This window comes from Panthera tigris, chromosome A1 (genome assembly GCF_018350195.1).
Source record: "Panthera tigris isolate Pti1 chromosome A1, P.tigris_Pti1_mat1.1, whole genome shotgun sequence".
NCBI classification, from domain to species: Eukaryota; Metazoa; Chordata; class Mammalia; order Carnivora; family Felidae; genus Panthera; species Panthera tigris.
This window is the reverse complement of record NC_056660.1, coordinates 104,370,046-104,393,915: the sequence shown is the minus strand read 5'-3', so window position 1 is coordinate 104,393,915 and position 23,870 is coordinate 104,370,046. Positions and strand designations below refer to the sequence as shown.

General features: G+C 41.2%; 1 protein-coding gene across 1 annotated transcript in view; it reads right to left on the bottom strand.

Moving 5' to 3' along the window:
* The window catches only part of MEGF10 (multiple EGF like domains 10), a 182,796-nt gene that overhangs the window by 122,369 nt on the left and 36,557 nt on the right, over nucleotides 1-23,870 (bottom strand). The window contains exons 2-4 of the mRNA XM_007087800.2: nucleotides 15,529-15,669; nucleotides 7,197-7,298; nucleotides 5,294-5,394 (exon numbers count right to left, since the gene is read on the bottom strand). Coding sequence (XP_007087862.1) covers nucleotides 5,294-5,394; nucleotides 7,197-7,298; nucleotides 15,529-15,644 — 319 coding nt within the window. The 5' untranslated portion in view covers nucleotides 15,645-15,669. The remainder of the gene's footprint in view (nucleotides 1-5,293; nucleotides 5,395-7,196; nucleotides 7,299-15,528; nucleotides 15,670-23,870) is intronic.

The following is a 23,870-nucleotide window of genomic DNA, read 5'->3' as shown; positions in this document are numbered from 1 at the left end:
CGTAAGACCTGAAAGCATAAAACTCCTAGAAGAAAACATAGGCAATAAGCTCCTTAACATCAACCTTAGAGATAAGTTTTTGGATATGACACCAAAAGCAAAGGCAGCAAAAATTAAAATAAACAAGTAGGACTCCATCAAACTAAAAATCCTTTGCACTTCAAAGGAAATCATCAAGAAAATGAAGAGCAACCTACCAATAAAAAAAAAAAAACTTGCAAATCACATATCTGATAATATATCCAATAAGGAGTTAATATCCCAAATATATTTTCAAAAATTCACACAACTCAAGAGGAAGAAAAAATATCAATTAAAAAAATGGGCAAAGGATCTGAACAGACATTTTTCCAAAGAAGACATATAGATGGCCAACAGGTATATGAAAAAGTGCTCATCATCACTATTCATAGGGGAAATACAAATCAAAATCACAATGAGATATCATCTCCACCTGTTAAAACGTCTATTACAAAAAAGACAAGAAATAACAAGTGTTGTGGGGATGTGGAGAAAAGGGAGCCCTTGTGCACTGTTGGTAGGCATGTAAATTGGTACAGCCACTATAAAAAACAGCATGTAGGTTCCTCAAAAAATTAAAAATAGAACTATCAAGGGGCACCTGGGTGGCTTAGTCGGTTAAGCGTCCGGCTTCAGCTCAGGTCATGATCTCATGGTTTGTGGGTTCTAGCCCCACATTAGCTCAGAGCCTGGAGCGTGTTTCAGATTCTGCATCTCCTTCTCTCTCTGCACCTCCCCCGGTGACACTCTGTGTCTCTCTCTCAAAAATAAACAAGAAAGAAAGAAAGAAAGAAAGAAAGAAAGAAAGAAAGAAAGAAAGAAAGAAAGAAAGAAAGAAAGAAAGAAAGAAAGAAAAACTTCCAAATGACCCAACAATTCTACTTATGGGTATTCATCTGAAGGCAACAGAAACACTAACTCAAAAAGGTATCCATGCCCCTATGTATATAGCAGCATTATTTACAATAGCTGAGAGAGAAACAACATTAGGACCTATTGATGGATAAATAGATAAAGAAAATGTGTTATATATACACAATGGAATATTACTCAGCCATGAAAAGAATGAAATCTTGGGGTGCCTGGGCAGCTCAGTTGGTTGAGCATCCTCCAGCTCTTGATTTCAGCTCAGGTCGTGATCTCATAATTGGTGGAATTGGGCCCCACAATAGGCTCTGTGCTGACAGCACAGGGCCTGCTTGGGGTTCTCTTCTCTTTCTCTTTCCCTCTCCCTCTCTCTCTCTTTGTCCCTTGCCCATTAACACATACTCTCGCTAAATAAATAAATAAATAAATAACCTTAAAAAAAGAATGACATATTAAAAAAAGATGAATGGATAAAGATGTGATGTGTACACATACACACACACACACACACACACTGGAGTATCATACAAAGAAAAGGGTGAGATTTTGCCATTTATGACAACATGGATGGACCTAATGAATACTATGCTAAATAAGTCAGACGGAGAAAGACAAACACCATATGATTCACTCATCTGTGGAATCTAAAAAACAGAACAAATGAATAAATTAGAAAAGCAAAATCAGACTTACAAATACAGAGAACAAATTGATGGTGGCCAGAGGGAAGAGGGTGGAAGCGTGGGCAAAAAAGGTGAAGGGGAGTGCAAAATATAGGCTTCCCATTATGGAATGAATGAGTGACAGGAATGAAAGCCACAGCATTGGGAATGTAGTCAATGACACTATAATTGCATTTTAGCTATTATATGGAGCCACACTTGTGGTGAGCATAGCGTGACATATAGAGGAGCTGAAGTATACAAGAATCACACCAGAAACTAACGTAACAGTGTGTGTCAACTATACTTAAAAAAAAAAAAAAACTTTTAAAAATAAATAACAAAAAAACATATATATACACATACACACTGACATACAGGTACACATACTACATACATATATACACAGATAAATGTGCACACACACACACACACACACACACACACACTGAACCTATTTCATTCCCCTGTGCTTTTCTTCATTACTATTTGAATTTCTCCACATCAAAAGTAATTAAACACAACATTGGGCAAGAATAGTAACCCTGAAAGATGAATACACTTAAAAGTTTAATTATTGTTAGGAATAGGTTAAAACCTCCTCAAGAAATCATGGACATTTTCAGGTCTAGTAATATTTTCTTTATGGAAAATTTTCCAAACATTCCTTTTCCCACCGAGATCCCAATGCTATTCCCTACGTTCTCCATCTTGATTCTTCCTGGCTGATGACACAATCTGTCTTCTGGACAGAGACCCTGGTGACTCAAAATGTGCTCTGTGGACTAGCAGCCTCTACACAATCTGAGTCTAGAGGAAATGCATCATCTTTAGCAGGATGAAGCAGAGGTAATAAAAATAGAGCTTGCTCTCCAGAAGGATCTAGTCCAGCTAATTAAAGGATACTTTTTTTCAAATATGGGTATGTATTTGCATGAAACCATCCTTTTTGCCTTCTAGGAAAACTTACTACCAAAAATTAAACTAAAATTATAACCAATTCTTGTGTTTCAATTCCTTCTGGTAACTAGAAACAGTTAACAATGATGACTATTCTGTGTACCTGACAGCAAAAACTAATTGAAAAGGAGAGCAGAACCAAGAGTCCTGTCTTCTCTCTCCCTTCTCTATCCACTAGGGTGCCTCACTGCAGCCAGCTGTTGAGAGGAGAGAAGACTGACTGGAGGCATCCCCAAGAACAAGGAAGCAAGGGAAGCTTGATCATCCTCTGGGGTAAAGCTATGAAATCAAGACATCAGAGTGGAGAGATGCAAAATACCTTTAAAGAGACCAAATAGCTCCCAGGCCTCTGAGAGGAGACAGTAAGCTGATCAAATATATTAACATATCTAAGGGAAAAATGTTTCAGTCTCCAGGGGCAGTTGGTCAGGCAGGAAGGCTTAGAAAAAGAAGAACTTCAGAGGCAAATGCTAAAGCCATCAGGAGGACACCTTGCGACCCACCTAGTGTGAGATAAAGGAAAAGTCATTTCTATCATTATAATATCGACATGTGATGATGCTAGAGCTGGGCAGCAGCGACGCAGGAAATGACAGAGGTGTTGGGTTCTGGAAGGCTGGGACCATGAAGCACCAAAACCCTAACAGACCTTGCTTGGATCCATGCTCCTCCCACCAGCTTGCCAGTAAAATCAAGCTTCCTAAGCGCAAGGCCTTCAAGGAAAGAAAGAGGTACGACAGAAGACTGCCCCAACACCTCTCCAGTCTCTACCTAACTTAATGCAAGAGCATGCTGACTTTATATAACATTTCTGTGACCTAGGTAATAGAAAAGAATCCTGGGAGACACAACCACTCTCTTATTCTATTGACGATTGTTCTTGTACGTTAGAGCCCCGGCAAGGGCACCAAGATAACGTCACCCCGAAGCCCCTGGGAAGCGGTCAGCCCAGACAGCCAGGGTCCATGCCTGTTCTGCCTGGGCGCATGCTCAGGGCTTTGCTTTGAAAACTCCCATCAGCCTGGGCCACAGAGATCGGTTCATAATTATTCGCTAAGATGTTTGATTATAAACATGTAATTTTTCTTATTCGACATTGTTAATCAGAGGCATGCAAACTAAGAAAAAAAATTACCAAAGGGAAAATTGGCACACAGTTTAAGCAAAAAGCATTCCCAAATACTGTAAGTAGCAGCAGAAAGCAGAAAGACACCAAACATTTTAAAAATAGGTATATACCTCTGACCCAGGAATTTTACTTCTAGGAAGGTATCCTTACCTACTAATTAAGGGTATGAACACAGATTTAACCATGATGATGTCTTCTAGAACAGGTCATAATAGGTAAAACATGGAAATGGCACAAATATTCAACAGCTGAAACTGGTTAAGTATCTACAACGCAATTGCACAATAACATTTGCAATATGCTACAAAAGTACATTTACTGACCAGGGAACATACTCTCAATGTAGTCTCCTTTTCTTTTTTTTTTTTTTTTTCATTTTTTTTTAACGTTTATTTATTTTTGACAGAGAGAGAGAGACAGAGTGTGAGTGGGGAGGGGCAGAGAGAGAGACAGAGACACAAAATCTGAAGCAGGCTCCAGGCTTTGAGCCATCAGCACAGAGCCCAATGCAGGGCTCGAACTCACGGACCGTGAGATTATGACCTGAACCAGATGCTTAACTGACTGAACCACCCAGGCACCCCTCCTTTTCTTTTGTTTCGTTCTATTTTCTAAGTTTTTCAGTGAACATTTATTATCACAAAAAGCCCTGGTTCTAAATCAAAGTTGAGGAACTGCTGCTGTTCATTTAAAGAATAGAATCCAGTCACTGGAAAGAAGAGGGCACACACACATATCCGTTTAACTCCTCTCTCCACTAGAGAGCAAAGGAGTCTCAAAGAGGTATAAAGGGCTTATCTGAGGCCACCCAGGGCTATTACCCAGCGCTGCAAACTCATGCTAAGAGGTGTTCAATTGATCCTAATGCCATCCAGTTAGAGCAGAACCTTGTCTCTCTATGCAACTCAACACCAGTGCCTCAGCTCAGAAAACAAAGTGGCCCCTCTAGCTATGTGTTGACCCAAAATATTTGAATAAAACCCTTTCTAATGATCTCTTCTCTATGTCCTAAACCCAGTAGTAAGAAACCTCAGTTTGCAAACTTCATCCCACATGATATTCTAGGATTTTTCTGAAGTGTATCATAAAATATCAAGCTTGCCTTGAGACATTCCAGAGTGAACTGGTGAGCTGGGGAAGGGAGAGAGAAAATGACAAAGAAGAAGGTCTACTTTGTGACTCAGACAGTGTCGGTGCTTAGTGTGAAAACTCTTCTACTTTGTGAAAGCCTTCATCTTTCTGTGCACCAGAAAAGAACACACCCGCCTCTCAGAAGCTGACTTGGGACTCCAGTCAGCTGCTGCGGGAAAGTCATGCCTCTCTTCCCGTCTGTGACCTGAGTGACAACTTGACCCATTTCCAAAGAGACACTTACTGCAAAACTGTAATGAACACTACCACATCCAGCCTTCAATAATCCTTCTATAACATCTGTTTTCTCCTCAGGCAACATTCATTTGGAGATTTTTTATAACACAGAGGAACAGAGCAATGCTTCCTTCATTCCACAGAGCAGGAAAGCAGCCATCAAAAGGGAAAGGGAATAGTCCAAGCTTCCCCATCTCCCCAGGCCTCCATCTTGGCTGCCATTAACAGATGCACACCAGCACTGGGAAAAATAAGTGACCCACAAAGGGATAAAGGTCTTACTTACGGACACACATTTCCCGGCTTTCATAAAATCCAGGACAACACTGAGATTTGCGCCTATACATAGTTTTCTCTCCATGTCGATAGGCCGTCCGATAACTGATTCTACACAGAGGGAGAAATCACACTGTTACTTCTTTTGACTGACAATCTGATTAGAAATCAAGGATTTTTATTTTAATACCAAAGGGTTATTACATATATATAATAAAGGTATGAAGAGCAAAGTATTCTAAAATAGTTAAGAAGAAACAGGGAGGGTCACCTGGGTGACTCAGTCAGTTAAGATTCCAACCTCAGCTCAGGTCATGATCTCACAGTTCGTGAGTTCGAGCCCACAGTTAGGCTCTGTGCTGACAGCTGGGAGCCTGGAGCCTGCTTCCGATTCTGTCTCCCTCTCTCTCTGCCCCTCACTTGCTCCCCCTCTGTCTCTCTCTCTCTCTCAATAATAAACATTTTAAAAACTTTTAAAAGAAGAAGAAACATGGAATAAATGTGTTGATGAATAGTATGCTAACTCTTATCAGTTTGCTAAGAATACATTAAAATTGCCCATTTAAGTCAAGTTATACTTTATTTCAAGGGATCAGAAGTTTTATGACTTTCCTATTTCACTTATCTTGAGATAGCTCAGAGAGTATAATTAATTTCAGCTATGACACTGATCTAATTACCATTCACATACGTTTTAAAGGAAGAATTCAGAGAATTCCTTGAAAAATGAGACAACATAATCTCATCCCACTATAAAATAGAAGTATACAGGGGCACCTGGGTGGCTCAGTCGGTTGAGCGTCCAACTTCAGCTCGGGTCATGATCTCACAGTCTGTGAGTTGGAGCTCCGCGTCGGGCTCTGTGCTGACAGCTCAGAGCCTGGAGCCTGTTTCAGATTCTGTGTCTCCCTCTTTCTCTAACCCTCCCCCATTCATGCTCTGTCTCTCTCTGTCTCAAAAATAAATAAACGTTAAAAAAATTTAAAAAAAAATAGAAGTATACAAAGGACTCTCACATTTAACTAAAGCTTCATTCATTCACTGATTCATTTATGCAACACACGTTCAGTGAGTGCTTAATATATTCCAGGCACTGCTCTAGGCACTGGGGAAGTAGCTCAGAGTGAGCAAAACAATATAAAGCCTTGCCATCAAAGAACTTACACTCTACTGGGGAAGACAGACATATAGAATTTAAGTGCAGATACATATTAAACAAATAAATCGGTCATATCATGACTAGTAATGATTATATAGTGTGATGAAAAATAAGGCCTGAGTAAGGAAAGAGAGTGTGACAGGAAGGGAATACTTGTTTAGACGGAGTGGTGGAGGAAAGCCTGTCTGAAGAAATAACATTGAGTATAACATTTAGTGCAGTATAAATCAACAGGTGTCACATTAGACCCATGACTCACACCATGGTAAGCATTTTACCAATAAAAGTAAGGCATCACTGGTCCCTTCCATATTAACATTCATATTTAAGATGTTTTTCTTCTCTGTTTTCACATTTATAGGGGGGAAAATGTGGCTTAAGTTGAGTTCAAGTTTAAATTAGTCCAAATTGAGTCAGATATTCAAGTAGAAACGTATGCTGGAATATGAGTTTCTTGACGTCCATAATTAAGAGCGTCTCCCCCGTTTACACATCACACAAAAGCTGCATGAATTCTTGCTAAACCAAACTATGGTAACCAGGAGACACTTCCCCTGTAAGCTCATCAAGGGCATGGACAGGCCTTTTTTGCATGTCTGTATCTCCTATGGTTTGGAACAAGGCTAGGACAGTAACAAGCACTCAATAACTATTGACTAGATGAACAGACGCATCTTCTCATACATGTAATGTCTCTGTAATAAAGTACTTCCCAGTTAGCCAAACTTCATAAATAGACCTGAACTTTGATTACCTGTGCCGCGTACATTTAAACCAGTTCAGAATGTCAGTGCAGCTGGTGTAGTAAATTTGATCGAAGGGATGTGGGTATGACTCTTGCACAGTCACTGAGTAGCTGAAAAGAAGAAGAAAGGTAAGGAATCAGTAGTTCCTATTCTTACATTAATGATGTACTGTGTACATACAAACATCGTAGACTAAATTATCTCCATTTGCTGACTTTCAAAAGAGAAACTCCACGTGTTTACAGGTTTTTATTTGACTGAGAACACCAAAAGGACCAATATTAATAATACATTTAAAAGATAAGAATTCATGTTCTAAATTCATAAAAGAATTCTCTTTACTACTCACCATTAACTCTGATAACCCTAAACTTGAAAACATTACCACCATGTACGTTTCTGTATTTAATGGCATCCCCTCATCCCAGGTGTCCAGGCTTAACCCAGAACTTACACGAGGAAGTTTTCAATCGAAATGTGCATGCAAATAATAAGCTAAGAGACAATGTGAATATTATTACTAGTACATTTTGGTACTGATTTTGGAAAATCAAAAAGAACACACTTCTCAGGTTGGAACTTGAATTAATTTGGTTTTGGGTTCCTGCCCTACTTTTCAGGCGGTGGAAGAATATATACAACCTCTGAATAAAAACTACAAAGAAGTCTCTAAGCTAGGTTCTAAACACACCGCTGAAACAATTAGCCTGAAATATACATACCCACAGCCTGCAGCCACTTAGCCTGGGTTTTCAATACATTTCACTAACAGCTTCTTGTTAAAGTAAAGGCATGCCATCCTAAGAGCCTAAGAATGCAGGTGGAAAACATCCACGAAACACAAAAGCATTCAATGTTCAATGTCATATTTCTTCATTTTAAAGCAGTCTATTACATGGCTCAAGAGCTTAGAGCTCCTGCCTATGGGAGAAACCGAAGCATCCTCTTGTCCAAACAAGTTAATCCTCTTCTCTTTAACAGTCTCAAAGATTTTCCCTAAAATCGTTAATTCACCCTAGCAAACAAAACAGGCCACAATTATGGACTCACTTGCAGCAAATCAATGGACCAACTTCATTATTAGGTACAGATGAGACTTCTCTAGTCTAGGTATTGACTAGAGAAGCCACAGAAGGAATGAGTTTGAAATGTTGGCATAAAAAATTCAGGTTAGGGGTGCCTGGGTGACTCAGTCGGTTAAACATCTGACTCTTGACTTCAGCTCAAGTCATGATCTCACGGTTGGTGGGATTGAGCCCCACATCAGGCTCTGTGCTGACATTGCCAAGCTTGCTTGGGATTCTCTCTCTCCCTCTCTCTCTCTGCTCCACCCCCTGCTCACCCTCTCTCCATCAAAAATAAATATTTCAGGTTAGATATAGGGCAGAACCTTCTCATCTGAAAAGCTATGCGGTGCTGGCCTCCCCACCAGTGGGATTTCTTTCTCCAGCCAGTCTCTGTTAGCCATAACATACTTAGGCTTCAATAGGAAGTCTATAAAATAACCTAACTATTCACCCTTTTGTGTATTTCATTCTTTGGGCCATTGCACCTTGATTTCTAGGTAAATTTAGGAATCCTCTACAAATCTTAGGCAGATGCAACAGGTCTTACTGAACAGATCACTGGATTAGCAGAAGACAGGGTTATCCTGATCTAACAGTAAGAAACTAGATGGCCATCAGCAAATAACCTTCTTTTCCTGTTTTTATTTTTTTTTAAATGTTTTTATTTATCTTTGAGACAGACAGAGACAGAGCATGAACAGGGGAGGGTCAGAGAGAGGTAGACACAGAATCCGAAACAGGCTCCAGGCTCTGAGCTGTCAGCACAGAGCCCGACGCAGGGCTCCAACGCACCGACTGTGAGATATGACCTGAGCCGAAGTCAGACGTTTAACTGACCGAGCCACCTAGGCTCCCCTTTCCCGGGTTTTGATAACCACATTTTAAAACCAGGGGGTCAGAGGTAGTCTTGAAGATCCCTTCCACTTGGCATTCTGAATTTCTAATGTACATTTTAGGTAACTATTTTCTTCTCTACCACATGCAACCTGAGGCTACCGGCAAGAACAGGTTCAGATGATCGCACAGTATGTAAATGCCAACATCTGTGATATTACTCCTTTAGGGGAAAAGAGGCCTCTGTTAAAATACAAAGGTTCTTAGGGTGGGTGCCTGGGCAGCTCAGTCACTCAATCGTCTGACTCTTGATTTCGGCTCAGGTCATGATCTCACGTTTTGTGAGATTAGAGCTCCATATCCTGTTCTGTGCGGACGGCACAGAGCCTGCTTGAGACTTTCTCTCTCTCCCTTGCCCTCTTGCCCTCCCCCCACTCATGCTCTCTCTCAAAATAAATAAATAAGTGTTTTTAAAAATATATAAAGTTTCTTGGAACGAAATATCACAGTAAGCTATTAATGTCTTCTGACTTCAGCACTGTTCTGAGGTTCACGTTAATGCAAATTAGAAGACCTCGCCAACTTTTTTCCTGCCTCTCCAGCTGCTTGTAAATAACTGAACCTTGAGGTCTGTAGCATTATTTGTCCACTCCATTTTCAGGGGACAGCAAAGCAGATGAACATCCTCTGTATATGAAACTACCATACAGGTGAGGTCTTGTATTACCTGTGAACAAAACACAGCTGCTTTCCTCCACTAGAGGAGTTAAAAAGAAGCCACTCTAAATCAATGCCAGTTGGGTGACAACAATATTCTACCAGGCCCTACAGCACTGATACAAGTGAACTACATTGGTTTGTTGGAACTACACCTAATGCTTTATTCCCATAAAATTTCAAAGGTTATGTTATGACATTAAACGTCTGTATGCCTTCAAGAGCAGAAGTGATCATAGACAAATGGGTCCCGGGCAAACGCAGCCCATTTGATGTGGATGGCAGAACGGATTCCATAGGCGATCATGAGAAGTATGTTCACTAATTTCTAGCAGCCTGTAAGGTTGTTTCAAATGAGAGGAAATACCGAAGAACAGGAATTTGCTTACTGGCCTCTTGCCCGTCACCAACAGCACACACTTGCAGGATGCTTCCGTGGTTTTAGAAGATACAAAAGCTCTTCTCCATGAAAGGGTCATCGAACCATTTAGGATTCCAATTCAACGAAAAGGTATTGAACATCTTCTCTGCAGCTCCCACCCCCTAAGAGCTCTCAACAGAGGCCAGCTCACAAGGCTAAAAACAACACAATATGGCTTTAACAGAGAAATATGTACAGTTTGGGGAATAACCAAAGACAAAATTGACGATGCTTTGAGCCTTTCTCTTCCACCTCAACTCCTCTTCTTAAAATTATTGGGAAGCTAGGGGAGCCTGGGTGGCTCAGTCGGTTGAGCATCTGACTTCGGCTCAGGTCACGATCTCACAGTTTGTGGGTTCGAGCCCCGCGTCAGGCTCTGTGCTGACAACTTGCTCAGAGCCTGCAGCCTGCTTCAGATTCTGTCTCCTTCTCTCTGCCCCTCCCCCGCTCATGCCCTGTACCTCTCTGTCTCTCAAAAATAAATAAATGTTAAAAAAATTTTTTTTAATTATCTGGAAGCTCAAACTCTGTTCAGAACTGACTGAAAACAAATTACTTGGCACGATGATCAGAAACAGGCTTCTAGTTAAGTCTGTGGGAGAAAGGCTCTAAGCCTTTTCACACCAAATTTCCTTTCTGTTGCATTTTATACATTCTTCCTCTTTTCTAGACAATCTTTCTTTCTTTTCTTACCCATTTTTAATGGCATTACAATCACACTACAAATTTTGGAAAACAACATTTTAAGGAGAGAATTCTCTAACTCATACGTAACCACCAATAGCATATAGCAGATTTTTTTTACAGTCTCCAGGGGTTTTCGTTTTTAGTCTTAGTTAGCTTTTTAGTTTTTATATTATTACAACCATACAATGCACATAATTTTGAAAATTACTGTTAAACTCGAGTATATTATAAGCATGGACTAGTAAATAATTTTCAAATTGTGACTGCCAAATACTCCGTAAATTTGCTCAATACCCACCTAACTAGTTGAACAACTAACTTGTCACTTTTCAAGGGGACACTTTGTGGAAGCTGTGTGCTCGTATCCTGAGGAGAAAGGTCTCTGAACAGGCTAGCCTCCTCTGGGTCTTTATCACAGCTTCTGGGCTGCTCTTTGAACTTCATCAGCGCCTCTGCTAACAGTCCACACCTCCATGTTCATCAGCGACTGCTCTTTTTTTTTTTTTTTTTTTAATTCTTGAGAGAGAGGGAGAGAGAGAGCACCTGCAAGTGGGGAAGAAGGGCAGAGGGAAGGAGAGAGAGAAACCCAAGCAGGTGCCATACTCAGCGTGGAGCCCAGTGAGGGGATTTATCCCACGGCCCTGGGATCGTGACCTGAGCCGAATTCAGGAGTTAGATGCTCCAGCGACTGAGCCACCCAGGCGCCTCAGCAGCTGCTCTTATGTACTCACTTCAGCAGCACATATACCAGCGGCTGCTCTTAAAGTCAGTGTGGGAAGGAACTTTCTTGACTGTCTACTTCAATCGTGTGTTTTTCTTTCGACGTTTATTCATTTTTTTGAGACAGACAGACACAGTGGGGTAGGGGCAGAGAGAGAGAGCGGGAGACACAGAATCCGAAGCAGGCTCCAGGCTCTGAGCTGTCAGCACAGAGTCCGACACGGGGCTTGAACCCAGGAACAGTAAGATCATGACCTGGCCGAAGTCGTACGCTTAACCGACTGAGCCACCCAGGTGACCCCAAATGTGTTTTTATCACAAATGATCAGCACTGAGCTCCCTGTGCTAGCAATCACTCTACAGCCAGCACTAACACCACGGCCCCGAGACACCACCCTGTCCCAGGCTACCTCTCGGATGTCATTAGAACATCTAAAGCTTCTAAAGTAGACAATAAGCGCCAAACTGCGGTATCAATGGAATCTGACCTCAATTCTACACTACTTTCCCCACAGCGATGCATACACTCTTCATCTCCTGCTTGTTTGCTTAATCTTCTCAAATACACTGAAAACATATCAACACCGTGATTTTAACCTATTAAATATCATCCGGGGAGAAACCCCAGAAAGATTTAATGTAAGGTCAAAGAACGGGGGGCGGGGGGGGGGGGGGGGGGAAGCCATCATCACTTGGATGCATTCCAAAGTGGTTAGTGACATTTTATCTGCCAAAATGATCTTGTTACTTTCATCAGACATGGTAAGAATGATCATTTCTTTGCTCGCTTCAGGACTAGCTGCAATCAGTACCACTTCTGTGCTCCACCCCCAAGGCGACAGACAAAGAAGGGCTCCTCTTCACTTGTGTCTTCCTGAGAGGAAACCCTAATAGATGCAAACACTTCAACTCCCAGAACAGGGAAAGGGATGCGGAGCAGAAACAGAAAGTTCACGGAATCATCAGTCTCCCCCAGGAGGCTGCGCAGGCTGCCTTTAACAACAAGCACCCCCTGTATATTCTAAATGATTTAACTTTCTTTAATTTCATTTCATGTACACCTTCTGAGAACCGCTGCATTAAAAGGAGGCCTGCTTTTGTCTGAAAATAAACGATTCAGCAGGCCTGGGGCAGGGCCTGACGGTCTGCATTTCTGACAGGCAATGCTCATTAAGCACACTGTGGAAAGCAAGGCTCTAGCCGAACCCACTTGGGACAGGTGGGGTTTAGATAAGGCACAGCTACAGCGAGCCCCGCTCAGACCTACTACCAAGAATTTTGTCCTTGAAACTCATCTTCCTCTCCCCATTTCAATTCAAGCCCTATTTCACCTTTTTTAATGTTTACTTATGTATTTTTGAGAGAGAGACAGAGAAACAGAGAAAAACCCAAGCAGGCTCCACGCCGTCAAGATAGAGCCAGACACTTAACCGACTGAGCCACCCAGGCGCCCCTACCCGAGTGTTTTTGAAAATACAGGACAAGGCGTCACCCGCACTTTCATTTGACCATTTTAATTTACATTCCTTCCTTCATTCTTGTCAAACAATCCCACTTTCTTCTACCTTTCTTCAAAGAATCATCATCCAGCCTTAAAACGGGAAATGTATCAATAAGAAGATTACAGTTGTCCATCCTTTTTTCTAGCAGGTCATGGAAAAAAAAATACAGTCGGGGGGGAAAAAAAAACCCTCCATCATTTCCCTACTCTTTCACCCTCATTTGCCGTCCTCATTAGTTAGTATTTTAGAGGTTACTCTAATCACTTCTTCAACAGTGGGATTGCATTAGGTTTAGAGACCAATGTGCCCCTTGTTGTCTGTCTCTCCTCTCTCCCCATTGCCCCACTGATTTCCATATGAAGTCCTTTCATTCCTTGTCAGAAGGTACTCAAGCAACAGTTATTTCCTGAGCACGTGCCCCAAGCAAGGCAGTGTTTTAGACGCCGGGAATTATCAATGGCAAACAGAACATGCAATTATGTGTTGCCAAGTTTCGTCAAACCGTTGAACAAGGAATCGGGGCAAAATGTGCGTGTAGGAGAGGGTGCTGGATTAACTCAAGTCTTGGTTGCTTTTTCTTTATAGCCTTTCCCTCAGAGAGCCCACCTGTTCAATCTCATCATGCTGGGGACTCCCAATCCTGTACTCCCAAACACAGCCAGGCACACCTCTCACACCGATCTTAAGAACACAACATGGCAGAACCACACTAACCCCTTCCCTCTCAAATCAACTCTCTTCCTTTAATTTTTTTCATATGTGCAATGACACCTCCACTCTTTCACCGGGCAGGCTGTAAATCCCCCCCTTTCCTGCCTCCTTCACATCCTACAATCAATGTATGACCAAGATTCTGACTGATTCTTATTTCAGAGCATCTTACGAATTTGATTTTTTCCTTCTGTTCCAAAGCTTGCATCCTCCCATAAATTCAACCGTCAATGGCCCTCCCTTTTTTAAATGTGAAATGTACCCCTTCTTATATTCACGGACTCATTTTTATGCATTTATGGGTGTTTATTATGCACTTCGTAAGTGAAACACTTATGGGAGGTGCTGTAACGATTATGAGGATAATTAATAGGAGGTCCTTCCCCTTCAATTCTATGTAATATAGTTAATACTGCAAACACATAGAACTTTATTACATACACGTATTTCCTCTACAGCTTAAAGTTTCATAATGGAACTATGTGTGTAGGAACCAGTGCGCCCCTCCAATACCCCAGCTGCTGTGTTGGGAAGCCTCTGACCTGTGCTCGTTTGTTTGTTTGTTTTCCATTTATTTATTTATTTATTTTTCATTTATTTATTTAAATTCAAGTTAGTTGACATACAGTGTGGTATTGGCTTTTACCTGGTGACTGGAATGTGTACCCTGTGGTGTGCTACTCATGGCGCTGGGGGTAATGGGGACAAACGATGGAGAGGTGGATGCAATGGCATATACAGCTATCAAACATACCTATTACTCTTGAGTACTGGGGCATACTAGAAGGATGCCACCTTCTCTTTGAAAAACTGCCATGTACAATGTTACTTTTGGATAAAGATGTTTTCTTAGGAATGCAACTAGCACAGGAGAGGGGCGTAGACGACTTTTGACTGTACTGTAACGGCACTGGATGGTCTGTGCTATCTGTGTGTTCCCAAAAGGACTAGGGGATCTCTGACAATGACCTGTTGTGTCATACGCCCTCTGTATTTCCCACTGCAAAGTGCCCTGATCTGCACACTACATCGTCTGCTTTGCTGTAATCTATTCAACCACGCCCTCCTGCGGTCCTGTACTAACACTAGTCTTTTGCTCAAGGCCCTCAGCGGTCTGGGTAGCCCTGGTTTCAAGCTCCCTTCCATTCCCAGAACCGCACATCATCACCGCCATCCACTTGTCTTATTCAAGTCTTTGAGAACATCTCAGCCTTTGCCCCGTTCCTCCAGAAACCTTGTCTCCCTTTTCAGGCCACATAAAGCCCAGTTTTCTTACACCATACATTCCAACACTTCAGGACAGTATCTCATGCTGTCTTTCACTGCTCATGCATCAGTTCCTCATGCATAAGTCTAGCTCCCTGAGCTTACTGCAAATAGACCGAGAGCAAGGAGAAGATGCCTGGGAGATCATTTTGAGGGAGCTAGTAATATTTTCCCTGCATCATACAATTGCTCCTGTGTTGGAATCAACAGATCAAGTTTTCTTTCACTTTATATTCCAGAAGACCAAGGTGAATAACACCGTCTAATTTATTAATATAACCACTGCTTTTTACATAAATAAGTCATTTCATCGTCTCTTCTCAAATTCTAATTTCATAGATCAGACTGCTAATGATAGTACATTAAAAAATAACTTATCCGAAATCATTTCGCAGAGTACTTTCAAAACTATTACCTTTCCCAGTGACTGCATACATTAGGGTCTTCAAGATTCAGCGAGGATGCTGTCCTGCTCCAGAGACATAACAATAAACCAATGAAGCTCAGGCATGAGTTCGAAGAAATAACCATTTTTTTTTTTTTACTGAAGAACAACCTATAAGAAAAAAAAAAACACTCCAAATTAGAGATGCATTAAAGTGACCCAAACATAATTCTTTTCAGTACAGCAACCATTCGGTACCAGTTGTCACTGGGGCCGAACGAGGCATAACAAGCCATGTGTTTAAATAGACAGGTCACCAGATTTCATGGTCCAAGAGAGAGGTATTCCTTGTGCTGTGCAGGGGCGACACCACTTTGTAAATTACAAAAATGTGCAAATCATCATTAATTGCCACCACAACAAAAGCCCTTCTCATCCATGCCAGCCAACATTAAAGGAATCTACCCGAACAACACAGAGCAACACAGGCTTCCAGATTCTCTCACCAGGCACATTTCCCTTCTGGAAGAAGAGGGCTCACAGAGGAATCTGGCCTCATTTGTCCCAGAGGATAAATGATGAAACAGAAGCTCCATTGACTCAAGAGAGAGACACCTCAGCTCAAAGTGAGATTCATTCAATAATTCACTCAATGTGCACTGAACGCCTGCTCTATTCTAGGCACCATGCAAAAACTGGACATAAAATACAGATGTGGTTTCAGTCCCTGGCCAGTGAGACATTTATAATTTAATCATCATGATGTACAATTGTTATACATAGTGCTTCACTTTTCCCATTTGCTCAACAGAAACAAAACCAGCTATCTTATGGACGGTTCTCCATAGGTGTACAGAAATAGGTATAAAGCTGTTTAGAGGTGGGTGTTGGAGAAAACCATCCTGGTATTATTGAGAGGAAGAAAGAACACAACAGAGAAGCAAATAATAACATATCTGCAAAACAGGCTGGGCAAAGGAGATACCAAAAGGAAGGAGAATGGTCCACACAGAGAAAACCAGAAGTAAGGGATGGTCAGGCACATTTTAGGAAGCTCAAATTCATTCAGGCAAGAAAAAGACAGAGGCATATCACAATGGGTTTTATACACCATTGCAAAGTACATGAACTTCACTGGGGAAAACACAGACCTTGCAGGGAACTGAGTGAAACTGAGAGGCTTTTAGGACTTGGAATCCATTGAACTTGGTGACGGAAGGTGGGAATGAAAGAGACGAGCACTCCCTGGGATAGCCCCATGGGTCGAGGGCATGCTCTTCACTAAGATGGGAGGCACAGACACCCTCCCCTTTTGGAAGGAAGAAGCTGAAGTTCAGTTTCAGATATGTCAAGTATGAGGTTCCCATGAGATACTCAAATGAAGTCATCTGCAAGCATCTATTGAACACCTACTATGTGCCAGGCACTCATCAGCTCGGATGTTGTAACAGCAAGCATGGCCTGCACCTGGAACCCATGCCCAACTCCTAACCTCTAGGAACTTATCACTTAGTAAGAAGGAAATGTCTAATTGTCACATGTATATAAAATGATTTTAAAAAAATAAATAAAATAAAATGATTTTATATAATTATTATAAAAACAAACATGGATGGTTCAGTCGGTTAGGTGTCCGACAAGATTTTGGCTCAGGTCATGGTCTCACAGTTCCTGAGATCGAGTCCCACATCAGGCTCTGCACTGACAGTGCAGAGCCTGCTTGAGATTCTCTCTCCCTCTCTCTCTGCCTCTACCTCTCTCTCTCTCTCTCTCTCTCTCTCAAATAATAAATAAACATTAGAAAAATGGGACAGGGAACTATAAATAGCTGAACCTATTACTAATTAAAAAGAGAATAAATATCAACTGGCCTGTTGGTAAACTAGAGAAACTAGTAACAATAGGCCAGATTATGTGACTAAAACAGTTACTTTCGGGGTGAAAGCTGGCATTTTGAGAAGCTATACTAACTTTCCACACAAGTGTGGAACAACCTTGCAGTTTAAAAAGGTAAGTTTATCAGGGCACCTGGCTGGCTCAGTTGGTAGAACATGTGACTCTTGATCTCAGGATTGTGAGTTCAAGCCCCACATTGGGTGTAGAGATTACTTTTATTTATTTTTTTAATATGAAATTTATTGTCAAATTGGTTTCCATACAACACCCAGTGCTCATCCCAACAAGTGCCCCCCTCAATAACCATCACCCACCCTCCTCTCCCTCCCACCCCCCATCAACCCTTAGTTTGTTCTCAGTTTTTAAGAGTCTCTTATGCTTTGGCTCTCTCCATCTCTAACCTCTTTTTTTTTTCTTCCCCTCCCCCATGGACTTTCTGTTAAGTTTCTCAGGATCCACATAAGAGTGAAAGCATAGGGTATCTGTCTTTCTCTGTATGACTTATTTCACTTACCATAACACTCTCCAGTTCCAAAAAAGAGTAAGATTATCTTCAAAAAACATCAACAATAATACCAGCAAAAACCTCACCGTAGGAAATAGTTTATCCTTCAAATTCAAGAGAACCGATCAAGTGAGGAAGTGCTCAGTCTTTCAAAATCAAGACTGATTATAAGGATAGTAAGTCTCTCGTGATAAGTCATCTATGTCTAAGTGGACAAAAGCTAACACTAAAGAAAACATTGATTTAGAATAAGGAAAAAAGATTACGAATTTGTAGGAAAATTAAAAGATACTATAAGCCACTCTGAGAGGTCATGAAATCTTCAAAAGGGGGAGTTTCAGTCATCACAAAATGTATTCTAACATAAAGAGCATAAGTGGGTAGCCAAAATAGGGCTTATAAATTAATTCAGATTATTGGTGTTTGTCTCAAAGTTGTAGGATCTGAAGCTTAACATGACGCATCTAAAGAAGCCACTCTGCTGAACAGGAATGAATATAAGTGATAACGAAAGGCAGTAACAGCTCACATTTCCTGACTGATGGCTGTGGGCCAGACGCTGGGTCGAACCTTTGATGTGTGTTTCCATCCAACCCCCCACAGCCATTTACCTAAGCAGTGGTGTTTTTATTATCCTATCTCACAATTGAAGACGCTCGATAGACTGCCAATGTTTCCCTCACTCCTCAAAAAAACAAAACCTTTAATATATTTAGTTGTAACAGATAAGCATGGCAAGTGTCTGTCTCATTGCTTTATCTATGTTAGGATAAGCGTTTTGTTTCAATGAAGTGTGAAATATGTATATTAACTTTCATTCTTTCCTCAAAGATAAAAATGCGTACTAGTCAGCAGTAATGGGCCATCTACTTACCAACAATTACCCCAAATTGGAAAGCTTATTTTATCGTGAGTCACCCACATCTTTGACTCAAACCATCCATTTCCCAATTAGAAATGTTTAGTCTGTAAAGTTAGAAATTGCTGCAAGCAGTGAATCAAACTGCCAAGAAAAAGAAAAAAGGCTGTGTGTTTTCTTTTGATGTAAAAATGTTAATGCTAATCTTTCGGTAGCCCTTCCTGCTCTGCACTTGATGCGTGGCTCTGCAAAGGCTTTAACCTCTCTATAGGAATGGCAGAGAAAAAGAAAAAAAAAAGCAAAATTTGGTCACCTCCCCTTTGCTTTTGAGATTTGGCATAGAGAAAACTGTGTTGCAAAGCTACTGGAGGTGTTCATAGAAGGGAAAATATAAGTACATTTTAAAAATGTACATGTACGTCAGCTTGTCTCATTCCCAAAGGATTTTCTGCATTCTAGAAAATTAAGTGAATTCTAGAATAATCTACGTTAAAGTATAAAACATCAAAAGCAAAAATAATTGCTAGATCAAGATTCAGGGAACATGCAAACACATATACAGGTTAAAACCATTTAAGAAAATGATTCAAATGTTTCATATGGTGAGGGGAGAGGACATTGCACAAATATGCCAATGAGCTGTAAAAAACTACAGAAATACATCATTTCACTATATTCAGAAACAGATGTTCCTTCGTTTTGTTCTGTCTTGTTGAATAAAGGTACTGAAAAGCAGAGGTGCCTGGGTGGCTCTTGGCTCCTGCCCAGGTCAGGATCTCATGGTTCCTGAGTTCAAGCCCCACTTCGGGCTCTGCGCTGACAGAGTGGAGCCTCCTTGAGATTCTCTCCTTCCTCTCGCTCTGCCCTCCCCTGCTCCCTCTCTTTCAAAAATAAATACACACTTAAATAAAATAAAATAAAATAAAATAAAATAGTACTGAGAGGCCATCCAAGTCAGTGGATACGGCATTACATACACCCTTTCCCTATTTCATGTTTTCTTCTATAGGTTTTGATGAGCAAATGTGGGTACCTTTTATTCCTTTATATCTACCCTGAAGGAAGAAAGTTCAATACATTTTTCCTCCTCATGTCTCTGTTTTAAGCTATGCCATCTTGCCTTACACTCTAATCTTCCACTTTGAAAACAAAATGCAATCTTTAAAAAAAAATAGCATTATTTCAATTGAAAAAGAAAGGTAACAAGGTGATTTGCTTCATTAAAATAGACATTTGGAAAATATTCAAAACTCTAAATAAAGAGTTAGGCTACCCCCACCCACTCAGTCTTCCTCTTCCAACAACTTTCCTTATGATTCCATTTAACAAAATGTAAAATGTAAAAAAAAAAGAAAGAAAGAAAGATAGAGAGTCATTTGCATGAACCCCCTAGTGCCAAACTTGATTGCATTCCATATCATTCACTTAATTATTATGGAAAAATCAAAACAGAAAATCAGTACAACTGATTAGCATTGCTAAAGTGCCCCTATTAGAAAAAAGAAACACAGCAGGCAGAATTAACTCTTACTGCCTACTAGGAAGGTAGGCTTTGCTTATTCTCACAGAAACCTCAATAAATAATCAGGTTGAACACAATCCTTACAATGGATGAATCAGGGTTCTGATGAGAGGGAGCAGTTTCTTTCTCAGTGTATTAGAGAGACATAAATAACAGGGCGTTGATTTACTAATTTATTTTTGCAACAACAGAGGAATAAATGATTCTAGACAATCCTTTCTGGTTCTAAAATCTATTTCCTTCCTAGAATCATTAAGGGCACACATAGAAATAACTTTGATGCCCTCACCCAGTTTTTTTTTTCTTTTTAAGCACATTTCCCTAAAATCATCTCACAATTTTCTAAGTGAAAAGACATTTCTATTTATTTATTTATTTATTTATTTATTTATGTTTGTTTATTTATTTTGAGAGAGAGAGACAGTGAGAGAGACAGAGAGCACAAGGAGGGAGGGGCAGAGAGAAAAGGAAAAATAGAGAATCCCAAGCAGGCTCCACTCTGTCAACCGAGAACCCGATGCGGGACTGAAACTCACCAACTGTGAGATCATGACCTGAGCTGAAACCAAAGTCAGAAGCTTAAACTGACTGAGCCACCCAGGTGCCCACGAAAATAAGTTTCTCGATTAAGAATAGCCACATTTCCGGGGATTCCTGGGTGGCTGAGTAGGTTAAGTCTCTAACTCTTGGTCTCAGCTCAGGTCGTGATCTCATAGTTTGTGGGTTCAACCCCCCTCACTGGGCTCCAAGCAGGCAGTGCAGAGCCTGCTTGGGATTCTCTCTGTCTCTCCCCTCCTTTCTCTGCCCTTCCCCTGCTCATACACTCTCTCTCAAAGTAAATAAATGAACTTTAAAAAAGAGAGAGGGAGAGGGAGGATAGCCACATTTCCACAATCCCCACCCACTCTCTGGGTACCAAAAGCCACCGATTTTAATCACTCCATAATGTTATCTATAGAGAACATACTAGCTTTTCTTCAGAACGGCCACCCAGGTGGGGCAGAAGGTAGCCTCCTGTGCTCTTCCTGGAGCTTCACGCCTATGAATCGAGTATCAGAGCTCCAGCTCTGGGGTATCTCTTGATTCATGTAACTCTTGACCTCAGGTTGTGAGTTCAAGCCCCACCTTGGGCACAGAGCTTACTTTAAAAAAAAAAAAAAAATTAACATAACTTGTGCTGGTTGTCCTGAGAAAAATCCCAGATAAAAATTTCCACAGAAATACTACTTTGCAGACAAAAAGAATCCAGGAGGCACTGTTTTGATTTCCATTTTCACAGTCCAAAGCTAGTTATTCTAGCAGTGTATTGCTTTAACCAAGCATAACTCTTCATCTGAAGCAATACAAGAACTATATACATTTTGTGTGTGCAGAGCCTCACATCACATTGCTTACATCAAACAGCACAACAGAGATATTCTTCTGAGTCAAATTAAATCATCTCATGTTGGCGGTCACACAGCATTCTGTGGAAGACTCTAAGAATACAAGTTAAACGAACGTGGCTATTGACATCAAAGAAGTTCATCAGTTCCTATTTTATAAACTTGTGATGGTCTCATAACCAAAAAAAATATCCCTAAACCTTAGCATGAAGTGAGTGTTTAATACCAGTTCTGGCATTCACTGTATACTTCACATCAAACAAAAACTGGGCAAAGCACTGAGGATGCCAGGCACTGGGCTACCCTGAGGGAGCTCACCAGCCACAGGGAGAATGGCCACAAATGGACCATTTCAATACAGCACCATGCAGGCATGGTTAAGACCAGAGAGGCTATTGTGGGAACACAGAGGTACAGTCTCATCTACTTAACCAGCCAACCCCATAGGCGTTGTCTAGGTGGCATTAACAGGTAGTTCGTGGGAGACCCTGGTCACCCACATGTCCTCAACTCTGGGAGGTACTCCACACCATCTCTAGGAATCCCAACCCCATATGGAAAAAACTCACAAACAATACTCACTAAGGATCTAAGTTCAAACAACTGAGGGGACCACTATGACTTACACGGCATGGTCTCTGCCCTCAACAGGTCAAATTCTAAATAAAATATCATTATTTGCCAAATGAGGCAACACAGAAATAAACTGCCAGAGTTTTAAAAGGAGGGAAAAATCAATCTGAGCAATACAGTTTCACGAAAGGGGTCAAACTTGAACAGAAGCGTTCAAAAGAAAGTGAACTAGAAGTCACTGAGCATCTATCTCATGCCTTGCACTTCACATACGTAATCTCATTGGCTGAGATTACACACTTCACTGGAAATCAGACAATGAAAACAGCAGAGACGTGAACCAATCTGGCTTATGACCTACAGCATCGGCAATCGGTTGACAGCTCATATCTGGGTAAAAGGGAACCCTGAGTAAATGAAAACCATGGCAACAGGTCACGAGGCAAAGGGAGAAGTGGGAGCCAAGCCTTGAGGGTGGAGAGCAGGAGGTCTTACAAGGAATCATGAGAAGCAGTGCTAGACAGGTAGGTAGCACTCAATAACGAAGGCTCTTGAGCACCAGGCTACGGAGTTCATATGGTTTTACCCTGTCTGCAGTGGGATGTACTTAAGTCTTTGAGCAGAGTGCATTATTTAATGAAAGAGGTGTTTGGGAGATTAACGCAGAGGGGCGAGCAAAATTCAATAAGGGAACAGATACTGGAGGCAAAGAAAGTGGGCAGAAGTTAGTGCATTCAGGTAGGGGGCAGAACTGCCCATGGAGGGGTAGGAAGTATGGGAAAAACCAGTAAAAGAAAGAATTGGCAGGACTGAGAGAAATAATAGTAAATAGGGTCGATATTAAGGACAGCTGTTGTGGTTTTAAACCATTATGAATCACAGTTTTATTTTCTTGGTTCGGTCTACTTATCTCCTATTGGGGAAACAATACCTCTCTTTTTTTATTATAAAAAGAAACTTCAAACACTCCTTCTCATTCCAGGCTTCAGTGAATAAAATCATCTTGATTTTTCCTAAACTTCTCACGATTTAACATTCTTCATTAACATTCCCACTCATTCTTCTCAATCTGGAGTCCTCATTTGTTGGCCCATCCACAAAAAAAAAAAAAAAAAAAAAAAAAAAAAAGCCCTATCATCCCTTTTGTAAAATTTACCTTTGTTTCCTTTTTCAACAACTATGCTCTGGCAGCCCTAATCATGCCCTAGCTTCGTAGCCGGCCTCCAGGATGACGTCCAATGACCGCTGCCTTGTGTAAGCCCATCTCTCAGTGAACAGACTGTGTAACCAAAAGGATATTGCAAAAATGACAAAGTATTACTTCTAAACCTAGGTCACCCGGCGGTTTGCGGTCTCCATCTTGCTTTTTGGATCACCATTCTGCAGGAAGCCAGCTGCCCATGTCGTTCAGACACCCAAGCAGCAAAGGGAAGAACTGAGGCTGCCCGCCAACAGCCATGCAAGTGGACCCCCCAGCCCCAGGCAAGCCTTCAAGTGACTGTAGCCCCTGCAGACATACGGACCACAACCTCATGAGACCCTGAGCCAGAGCCACCAGCTAAGCTTCTCCCAAATTCCTGATGCACGGAAACGGAAGTAATGAACGTTTGCTGTTCTAAGCCACTAAGTTTT